The sequence below is a fragment of the Cariama cristata genome, unplaced genomic scaffold (genome assembly GCF_000690535.1).
Source record: "Cariama cristata isolate BGI_N322 unplaced genomic scaffold, ASM69053v1 scaffold25207, whole genome shotgun sequence".
In the NCBI taxonomy this organism is placed as follows: domain Eukaryota; kingdom Metazoa; phylum Chordata; class Aves; order Cariamiformes; family Cariamidae; genus Cariama; species Cariama cristata.
The window spans coordinates 24,565-36,028 of record NW_009628929.1 but is presented as its reverse complement, the minus strand read 5'-3'; the positions used below and the strand labels follow the sequence as shown (position 1 = coordinate 36,028).

Here is an 11,464-nt window from a genome sequence, read left to right as displayed (position 1 = left end):
GGCGCTGGTGCCAGGGATGAGCGGGAACTTGTGCGGCGTGAAGCGTGACCCCGCTCCAGTGCTTTCTGCCGTCTCTGGAAGCACCTTTCCGGGGAGAAAATGCACCTCAACCGACAGCCGTGGGTTGGTGTCCGTACCCGGTGTCAATGGAGACATAAAACCCATCAGCCGTGGGTAAGTGTTGGTATCCGTATCCAGCTTTAAGGGAGAAGTAGAGAGGAATTAGGTGAAGGCATCGAGTTTTGTCTCAGGCTAGATATATCAGGGGCTTATCCTGACTTTATTTGTGTGCCCCGCAAACTTCCACTGAACCTCGAAAAAGTTTGCACGCCTAAGGAAGTCGGGGGCAAACATGCCTATGAACGTACAACAGAAGCAAAGAACTAATCCTGAGTAAACGCAGTTTTGCTTGGAGTCTGCCTGGAAATGTTCCCAGAATATGTATTTACTGCATTTATTTCTATTATGTATTTATGTTCCGTTACGTATTTACATTCATCTAAGCACATTTGTCCTGGAACTCCACCTTTCTGAAGGAGACTTCTGAATAATGCTTTGAGAACATGGAGGCATGTTCTTCCCATATGCTGCCTGTGGATCCTGGAAAGATTTAGTTGTGAACTTAAGTTTAGGTATTTGAATCATCCTGTGGAGTCAACGGTCTATCTCTGTAGCTACGGATGAGTGCAAGTCTTTGCAGGAATAGCCATAAGAAGCCTGTCAGACATGATGTCTTTACATTAAATGTTTGGAATGTTTATGAAATAAATCAGAACAAACTGTTTTCTTTTCTGTATCTGCAGGCCTTGACCTACCAGGGAGATTTCTTTTTGGAATCTTGACTCTGATGATGCTAATTGCCAATCTGGTGTTTACAGAGGAAGCAGTCTACATCTACAGGAAATTCCCCTCCTCCAAAAGATCAGTCATAATTTGGATTAATGCCGCAGCTCCAGTAAGTTATCACGGAAAAGAGATAAAATTGAATGTTGAAAATAGGGTTTCTCTGAAAATCCACATGAACCTGCTTTATCTCTGCCCTTTGTACAGCCCTCCTCCCTTTCTCTGTAGGTGATCGCTACTACTTCGTGCATTGGCATGTGGATTCCTCGCTCAACGATGTTTACAGATTTCACAGCAGCAATGTGAGTATCCTGCTTGTTCCTAGATGTTACCCCAAACCCTGAATTTCTTCCCTTTAAACATCTGCCGCTCTTGGTAAAACACAGTCATTTTGTAAATTTAACAATTTAGTAATTTTTGGTTGGAGTTGCAATCTCTTGGCAGCTCTTTTCTGGGAGGTGGAAAATGCTGAAGCAGTTCCCAGTGCTACAGTCCCCTGGTGTGGGAACCTCAGTATGAAAGATCTGTGACTCGCATGTAATTGATCCCTCGGGTTGACAGTAGCTTTGAAGCAGTACTCTTTCTTTCCTCTCTCTGCCTCTCATGTGGAACAAGATTCTGACCTGTGACTTCTCCGCGCTTTTACTAATGATGAGCCGTGGAGGTCTATTGTTAATGGTGGCAAGTGAACCTCCGATGAGTCTATCAATGTAGAAATCTTCCAGAGTTGTCCTGATAAAAGCACTTTCTGCACGAGCATGACAGCTCTGACGTGCACAGAGAAGAAGGGAGAAACGTGGTCCTTGCTTTCTGGAGGTGATGGTGCAGCCCTGGTCGGCAGAGACAGGTGGGGGGATGCCGTGACCTTGGGCACTCCACAGGTGATTTTGAGATGATTTTGGAACCCACTGCAGGACAGTATCACAGACTCTCCTAATAGCCTCACCCCAGGTCATGCTGCATTTACTGAGAGAGTAGAGTAAAAAAGGAGGGAAAACACAGTAGCAGGGAACGCTGTTGGCATGCAGCAATTTGTGCAGGTAGTGTAGATTGCCAGAAACTCCCAAGGACCCGGTCCTATGGCACTTCAAGCCTGTTTGAATCCCCCCTCCTCCCTTGCCCAAGCTGCAGGTTCCCGTCCCCTCACTTGCATCCACTACCTGTCAGTCTCCAGCTGCACAGCAAGCTCCTTCGAGGAGGCCATGCAGCTGAAGAGGAACGTGTTTTGTTAGGTGAAGTTGGATTTCAGTGAATCCGTTCCCTAAATCGGTTCGGGACAGGGCAGAAAGGGCGGTTGCACAGTCTGTAGTTCCTGGGAATGTGCAGCTGGTGAAGGAGGGGGAGGTGGGGTTGCAGCAGTCAGTGCTTGGATCGGCTTTGGCTGCAGAGGAACCGCACCCTGACGGGGCCAGCACGTTCAGTGATAGCTATCTATATACATGAACCTAGCCATATTTGCTGTCAGTTTTTGTTTGCGTTTTTTTTTTTTTAAGAGGAGGAAGAGGACTTGTTCTAAAAAGTTTGGACCAGTCAGGACTAGATAACCAATGGAAAAATACAGCCATAATGACTTGGGCCTGAAAAGCCAGTGCTTTAATACTGACTCTGCCACCAGCCACCAGTGCAGCTTTGGGAAATTCCACAGCTGCTTTGTGCCGCGGTTTATTCCTCTTTTGGTGAGGTTAGGGCAGTTCTGGTCCTCCAAGGTGATGGAAAGCAGAAGGTTTTCACAGCTAGTGCTAGAATCTTTGTTGATTGCAAAGCACAAGCTGTAAAAACCCCGGACAGAAGGCGGCACTGGCCTGCGCAGGCATTCAAGACACACAGGCAGGTTCAAGCTGGCATTTTCTTCCTCTCCTAGATTTTTTGCCATAGTTATCCACAAGTTCCTGATGATGATGATTAAAGAGTGTGGAGGTCAAAAGCTGTTCCTCAGGCGGTTTGAAAATGATCACTTCAAGATCAGCACCGGTCCCTGCTGCTGCTGCTGCCTTTGCCTCCCTCGTGTGCGCATCACTAGGTGAGTTGCCCTTTAAGATTTCCCAGCTGGAAAATGGTTGCTGGAATTCCGCCAGCTTGGCAAGGCCAGGCTTACAGCAAAGGGCCTCCCCGCTTCCCGAAAGTCAGTCTCAAGTCGTCTCTTTTAAACAGTGCCATCACTCTGGGGCTGTACACCACCACTAATTTATTCCGTTTTTGTAATGCAGAATTTTGCATAAGAGTCGAGAGCACGAGCTCTCTCAGTTTAACCCGGTGCAGTGTTCCCACTCATAGTAATGTTGAGCACTGCAGTATCTCCCCAGCTAATCCTGTTCTCTTCCAAGAAACCATTTCTATAGTAAGCAATGGTGTGTGGGAGGAGGAATTTCTACTCTAGAAAACCTAATAATTGAGATTTCTGTTTCTTTTCATTCCAGAAAGGAACAAATGTCTCCGAATTGGTTATTTTTCACAAGCAGAATTGTCAAATTGAGGCTCTCTTGAAAGAAAATCTCTCTTACTTTGATAAAATTGAAATGTTTCATTCTGATTTTGACTTTAAAACTACTTCAGATTAAAATAATTTTTAGAACAAAAAATAAATTTAATTCTTGGCAAGCTTTTATCTCAATGAAATGGCATTGTCGGGTGAGGCAAAAGCAAATATTTTCTTCTACTAAACTTAGTATTAAAGCATCTTTGGGAAGTGGGATAAGGATGGAGAGCTGCACTTATGGGAGCCAATATACTGTGACATAAACCTTGCCTCCTCTGGCTCATGTCACCCTGTCATTTACACGCCGCTCCACAGCCTGGAAGCCTCATGTATTTCCCAGGGCTTTCCTACTGGCACAGGGTATGAGACTGTTTCTCTCATTAAAAGCAAAAGCTGAAGGACTGAATTTGCAAGACAGAGACTTTTCCATGAGGGCCTGGATATCTGTGCCAGAGGGACCCTAGGGACTTTATGGTCTGGTTAAATGAAAGCGGCAAACAGAACGCAGCATAGCGGTTCATGCTGTGTTTGCAAAAATTCTCATTTTTTATTGGAAGAAATCTTCCTTAAACTGCGTCATTTGGTATTAGAATTTAAACTCTTGTTTCCACCATTTTATTTTAACAGAATAACGCTAATTATTTACATGGAGGGAGCACCGAGAATAGGTAGTAAACCAACCGAAAAATGTCCCTCCAAAAATGGATGTAATGCAATGATATAAGATCAGCAGCTACTGATATGGATCTAAATGACTCCTACTAATTTTCATGTGCATTGGTTCAGGCTCATTTCAGCAGTCAGGGCTGAAGAAATGCCACGGGACAGAGCTGTGCTGTAGATCTAACGTGTCACCAGTATATTTGGTTTTCTTTCCATGTCAGTCACCCTCTGTATAGGTTATAGTAGCTGGGAGCTTGGGAGAGGATCCTCTACTATGCCCTCCTGTTGGTCAGTCCAGTGACTGCTTATGCAGGATGATACTAGCTAATAGTAACTCCTTTCAGGAGCTAGATAGTGCCTACTACTACTGGGAGGAAGGACAGCTGTCTGCTCCTTCTGTGGTGTCTGTAGCACTGGGAAACCCATCTGCTGTCTCTGCTTCTAACTTCTAGCCTTTTCCCATTACAGGGTACAGTTTTTTGAAATATAAGCAAGCTATACCAGAGAAAGGTCAGTCCCATATTCCTCGAGCAGTCTATCCTATTCCTCTGCATTACTATCGAGCAGTCCTGGGAAGGCTAAGAAGGCACCGTAGACAGATGAGGCAAAGTAACAAGCCCTACAATGGGGAGAGATGTGGCAGAAGAGGTCTGACGGTCAAGAAAGATAGACCTGTGTTGAGAAGGGAAACAACTCGTGGCATTGCAGTGACTGCACTGTTTGTCACGTTACTCTTTAAAGCCCTTTGGGAATACTAAATCTTTGAAAAGGCACACACACTAAGTGGCTGGCCAGTTGCAGGCCTTTCCACATGTGTTGCATTGTTCATAATCCCGTGGTTATTAGCTATATTCATTGAGCAATTCCTATAATTCCTGGTTCGTGGCTGTATCCTGTAGCATACTAAATGGCAGCCTGTTGTCTGCTGAGGCATCTCTGATGGCAGCCTCAAGGGCCCCAGGAGCTACGGTGAAGACAACATTGACAGTATGGGAAATAATAGACAGTAATAGACTAAAACACGAGCCAGCCGTGGCAGCTGCAGCTTGTCCTGTGAAGACCGAAGGAGAGCTTGGGTCAGTCAGCTTTCAGGCCCTCTGTTAGAAAGTGCACCTGCTCTTTTCCTGGTGGCCTTCAATGCTGGCTGGCCAGGCTACTGTGTGTGGGCTATGTTCTGGACCCAGTTTATGCTGACAGAAGTAAGGAAATCCTGAGCTGTCCTGCTGGCCTGGTGCAGTTTGCCACGTGAAAGATAGTTCCTTTCTTGTGTTAGAGTATGGAGGAGCAAAACCAGATGCTTACATGGTAGTATTCATGATGCACTGAAAACTACCAGTCCTTTCACCTAGGTCTGTATGATTCCCTTTCTTGATCTACCACAGGACTAGGAAGTGTCTGAGCAGGAAGGCTGAATTGCCCAGTTTCATCAGAGAACTGAAACAGTAAGGCAGCAAGGCAAGAGCAAGTGGCATTATTGTTCAGAAACCGGTTATGCTGCCACTGGCTGTCTGGGTAGCTTCAGGGCAGAGAAAGACATCACGTTTTCATAGAATCACAGAATCACAGAATGGTTTGGTTGGAAGGGACCTTAAAGATCGTCTCATTCCAGCCTCCCTGCCCTGGGCAGGGACACCTCCCACCAGACCAGGTTGCTCACAGCCCCATCCAGCCTGGCCTTGAACACTGCCAGGGATGGGGCAGCCACAGCTTCTCTGGGCAACCTCTGCCACTGCCTCACCACCCTCACTGGGAAGAATTTTTTCCTAATACCTAATCTAAATCTTCCCTCTTCCAGTTTAAAGCCATTGCCCCTTGTCCTATCACTCCATGCCCTTGTCAAAAGTCCCTCCCCAGCTTTTTTTTTTGGCCCCTTTAGGTACTGGCAGGCTGCTCTAAGGTCTCCCTGGAGCCTTCTCTTCTCCAGGCTGAACAACCCCAACTCTCTCAGCCTGTCCTCACAGCAGAGGTGCCTCAGCCCTCAGATCATCTTCGTGGTCTCCTCTGGACTCACTCCAACAGGTCCATGTCCTTCTGGTGCTGGGGGCCCCAAAGCTGAAGGCAGTTTTGCCCACCTTTGGTTAGGATGTAATTGCTGCAGAACAGGAAAAGTACTATTTTGGTAGAGACTTTACTAAATAAACACTGGGTAATTCTTGGAAGGATTTTCTAATCTTGAAGCTATTCCTCCCCAGATTTTAGCCACATGCTACAGGAGTGGAAAAGTTTTGCAGTTGACAGTATCCAAAAAATGTTATTAAGGTTGCTAATAAGATCTTGGCCTCTGTGGTTTTATTTTTTTTTTTTGGCCAGGCGAACCCTCTTTTGGCTGAAGCTGGGCACCTTTCAGTTTGCTTTTCTTCGACCCGTGCTCATGTTTTTGTCAATAGTGCTTTGGAGTAATGGCAATTACACCCTCTACAATGTAAGTAAATATTTTAATCAGAGATGGTTCACAAAATCTGTAGGTTTTAGGATTGATTTTGGTGTCTTAGCCTACAACTAAACTGTGAGATCTTGGAGCTCTTCCAAGGGAGTCCTTACTGTATTCTTTTGAGACCCTGAAGCGTATTATTTCTGCCACCCCAGACTCTGTATTTCCTGGCTTCTCTTGGAAAGGAACTGGGCATCTGGGTGGGCTGGGCATCAGATTATGCTCCAATGTGTTTCCCAGCTGGTGTGGTTAGAATAGCAGGACTGCAGGTTGCCCTGTGGGATGTACCTGCCCTGTGTTTTGTAGGGTACAGCCTTAAGAAACAAGTGTGTGTACTGGCATGTAAACAGGAAGCCTAATTCTGTTTTCCTGCAAATCATGGTGATTTTTATATCTGTGGAAAGTAGAAAAGATAGTACTGTACTTCTTTGTACCATGTAAGCTGCAAGATGATGGAAAAGTCTGCGTCTGCTAATAATTCTGCACCTCCTGGATAACTCAGATTAAAAGTAATAAATTTTTTGTTGTTTCATGTATAAAATAAATGACCCCTCTGAGATGTCATGCTGAATATGCTCTCACGAGCTGCTGAGTGTCCCCGGGTGCTGCTGGGGTCAGACTGAGGGGTTGTGTCACTGGTTACCTTCCCACGCTGAACAGATTTACGTGTCCGTGCCTGCTGGGCGAGAGCACTGTGCTAACGCTCCAGTTGGTACTCTGCAATTTCCCCATGTAAACCCCAGCAACTGCTGCTGCTGTCGGCTTTCATGGAGATAGAAACAAGCATTTGAACATCTGCATCATCCAGTACACAACTTCTTCCTGGAAATAGTAAAATGCGCTGTAAAGTTTTATAGGCACGCTTGTTTGATTTGCCTCTCAGTTATCTCCCAAAGGAGCTGCAATATGGATTAGCTGCTTCATCGGTGTCCTCACCATTATTGCTCTGTGGCCAGTTGGAATCATGTTTCAACAAGTTAGGACTCTCCTTATCTGTAAGAAGATCATCCCAAAGTTTGCTCTTTATCAGGTGAGAAGTTTAATATTTCCAGTAAGAATTTCTCTTAACTGCTGATTATCTGTCCCTCTGGTTCTTGGTCCTCTGTTGAAAAGTTACAGTATTTTTCCACCCATTAAATACACTGTGCAAAGGCATATTTTTACCTGATTAAAGCCGCATCCCTTTGAAGCTCTCTCCTTGGCTGCTGTTCAGTTTCAGCTGGAGCCAATTTACCTCTAGTCTCTCAGGAGTGCTGGAGATGTGAAAGCTGCGTAAAATCCATTTATCTTTAGGCACCTGAAATCAAACCAGCACCTTCTGTGGGGCTTGAAGGAAACTTTGTAGGTGCAGTATCCTGAAACGCAGTCTTAAAATACTGGTACGTGCTTTTAAAACCTAGGAGAGGATGTAGAGCATTGTGTGGGTGGCTGTTGTTTGAACTGTTTCAGCATGTCACAGTGTTCTGTTTTGACAATATTTTTCTTGGCCATTCTGCACTTCAGAGTTAGATACTAATGAAAATACTGGCTGGGAATTGTTGAGTAGTAAGGAACAGAACCAGACAGGTTAGACTGAAAAAGCCCAGGGACAGGCCACCCTCTTTCACATCACCCTGAAGAGAGTACAGGAGAATCCTTGGTTATGCATCCTTCTGGGACAGGACGCATAGAAAGGCTGGCGCGCTAAGGTCTCCGTTAAGGAAATTATTAAGCATTTATAAATGCCGTAAACAGGATAGTCACACCTGCAGAGCTGCATTAGGGTGAACCCAGGTTTAGGATGGCAAACTGTTAATGCGAGGGTTTATACTCGGGCAGTTATGCCATCAGCTAGAGAGACACTTTGGTATCTCCAGGGCAGCGAAGGCCTAGCTCAGCGAAGAGCAGGTAACAGAGTGCGTACGTGGTTGTGGCTGAACCCAGGCTGCACAGAGAGCCCTTCATCCCTTCTGGCAAAGAAGCCAGTCTTGGGGAGCACCACATCTCCCTGCTGTGGCAAAAAGAGGAGACAACAGAAAAAACGTTCTTTTGAGTCCTTCTTCCACTAAGGGAGAACATAAGCTCATAGGTCAGGTTAACAGGAAGTTTTTAAAGCACTGTTACCTATTATGCAGAGCTCAGTATTGTTTAAAATCCCAGCTGGGAGGTCGGTGTGTATTGCACCTCCCACATGAAGGGCTGAGAAGAAACACTTTTCAAATAGAGGTTTAATTTAATACTGACATTCAGAGCAATATCATCCTGACCTAAAGATGAATTCTGCAGAATGGCAGGCAGCCTGCTGGTAGATGCAAGGAGAGGGAGGGCAAGAAAGGAGGAATGAGGCAAAAGAGGGTCTGTTATGAAAGCAGAATTGTTGTGTGAACTACAAACCTTTTTCTGGTAGCTAAGGCGTCTGTTTTTCTCTTTCTGCTGCAGTTTATTCTCATTCTGAACCACTTGCAGGCAGCTATTATCAACATCTTGGCCATGCAAGGAATCATTCCCTGTGCTCCACCGCTCTCCTCTTCAGCAAGAGGAGCATGTAAGTTCTTTTGGGAAGGATGTTCTTCATTTACTTATAAAGGTGCCAGTTCAGGGTTGCTAACTGTGATATCTGGTGTTTTCCCAAAGTACTAATTTCATGGGATCATGCAGCTTTTGGAGAATCTCAGCTTTGACTTAAAAAGCGATAACAAAAGTTTTACAGCTGTTGTAGTCACAGAGAAAAACTCGATAATGAGTTGGAATCAGAAATGAGAGAAGAAATCAACATGGGTAATTACTGTTAAATCTCTTGCGTTTTGGATGCATAACTTACTGCATGTTTATTGATGGGCAATACTGTCATTCTGTAACTGATTTTATTGCGGAGTGTGGGAGACACTCTGTTACGGGGACAGGATGGTAAAGTTTGTTCCTTTTGCACAGCTGAAAACCAATAAGCCAGGTATTTTTTGTGTCTGATAGTCATTTCCCCCTTTTTGGGGCTTTTCTTTGCCTCTCTTTTTTTTGGCAGATATGACCCAGCAGCTCCTCATCATGGAGATGTTTCTGATAACCCTAATCTCAAGGATGGTCTATCGGAGAAGATACGATGACTTAGAGCCTCTGGAGTGTACGGCTGAAGAAGCTGGGGACAGCAAGCAGGCTCCAAAGATGATCCTGAATGGTGCGGTCAGTGCAGATGGATTGCCGAGGGTTTAGAAGCCCTCTGTGCTCCTGTTCGGCAGGAGCTGGAAGCTCAGCTTCAGGAGCTTCTATATTCTTGCATCCCTGTCGGAACAACTTCTGACATAAATGCCTGTGAGCTCCAGTACTGAAAGGGCCACTAGCGGAAAGATACCCTTGTTTATTCTCCGGTGATATATACATGGTGAGTGTTTTCATACCATGTAATTTAGTAAGATTTCATACCATGTAGTTTTATGCTGTTATTGAGCACTTGATGGTGGCCAAACTGCCTCACAATGTGATTTTATTTTATTTTTATTTTTTAGCTATTAGAATGGCTATGATTTAGAGTTAATCCAGAGTCATTCTTGTTCATCTCTTTCGACTTTTTAAAATCTTACTTCACCCTGGATTGCTGTCATGTGCCCAACACAGCATTTTCCCATCCTTCCGCCATTAAAATTTATCAGGTCTCCCTCAGTGCCATGAGCTCACCATAGCTGATTCTGATCAGTAAATACGTTTGCATGTGCTTGTTCTGAAATCCGCAAACCTGTCTGGGCTCTCCACCTACAGAAATCATGATCTCTTTAGGGCAAGACTTTTTACATTCCTTGGCAATTCACCTCCTGACTTGATAAATACACGGTTACTGTTTGTAAATAATGCCACTGGCAGATGTTCTTCCTAGGGACAACAGATTCTCTGTCACTGGCCTGGGAAAAGAAAGTAGGGGTTAGAGCCTGAGATGTCTTCTGCCACCGGTCGGTGATGTTATGCGGTGCTTTGGTTCTCTGCTTGGAAAATGGGAATAATGATACTCGAGATCCTTGCGCTGATGATGTCTGTGGAGATGAGAGTGATTGAAAGGAATTGAGGCTGTTGGTCGACAGCCAACTGAACATGAGTCAGCAGTGTGCCCAGGTGGCCAAGAAGGCCAATGCCATCCTGGCTTGTATCAGCAATGGTGTGGCCAGCAGGACCAGGGCAGTGATCGTCCCCCTGTACTGGGCACTGGTGAGGCCGCACCTCGAGTGCTGTGTTCAGTTCTGGGCCCCTCATCACCAGACAGACCTTGAGGTGCTGGAGCGAGTCCAGAGAAGGGCAACGAAGGTGGTGAAGGGTCTGGAGCACAAGTCTGATGGGGAGCGGCTGAGGGAGCTGGGGGGGTTTGGTCTGGAGAAGAGGAGGCTGAGGGGAGACCTGATCGCTCCCTACAACGACCTGAAAGGAGGGGGTAGCCAGGTGGGGGTCGGTCTCTTCTCCCAAGTAACAAGTGATAAGAGAAGAGGAAATGGCCTCAAGTTGTGCACGGGGAGGTTTAGATTGGATATTAGGAAGAATTTATTCACCAAAAGGGTTGTCAAGCACTGGAAGAGGCTGCCCAGGGAAGTGGTGGAGTCCCCATCCCTGGAGGTATTTAAAAGACGTGTAGGTGTGGTGCTTAGGGATGTAGTTTAGGGGTGGACTTGGCAGTGCTAGGTTAATGGTTGGACTCGATGATCTTAAAGGTCTTTTCCAACCTAAATGATTCTGTGAATCTCTTTCAAAATATTTTTACCTCTCCAGCTTCTTCACCCCAAATCTGACCTGCCCAGGCATCCAGTAGGACTTCAAGTATTAGAGGATCTTTTAAATTCACATCCATTGCTCTGTTTTGCGTAAACCTTTTTTTACTTTTGCAAATAATCCTGATGTTTTTGGATGAACCTAATTGCTTTGGTTTAGCTCACTACAATTTATAAAATGAAGCTGTGTTTAGTAAGCATTTGGATATTCTGTTTGTTGGGACGGGAGGTGCAGCGCCATATACTAGCACTTGTCTATCCTCATCTAGTCTGATCCCTACAAGTAAATATGCAATCCACGCAGCAAGAATGCTTATTCCATATGTAGGC

At 45.4% G+C, this 11,464-nt stretch overlaps 1 protein-coding gene across 1 annotated transcript; it reads left to right on the top strand.

Moving 5' to 3' along the window:
• Positions 1-803: 803 nt before the first annotated feature.
• LOC104155202 (organic solute transporter subunit alpha-like) lies at positions 804-9,599 on the top strand (the record flags this gene model as incomplete). The annotated part of the gene is made up of 7 exons (XM_009704989.1): positions 804-955; positions 1,072-1,145; positions 2,705-2,863; positions 6,293-6,404; positions 7,297-7,443; positions 8,832-8,937; positions 9,412-9,599. Coding segments are annotated over 7 exons (938 nt in total), but the record flags the coding sequence as incomplete, so codon positions are not given.
• Between the last annotated feature and the right edge of the window lie 1,865 nt (positions 9,600-11,464).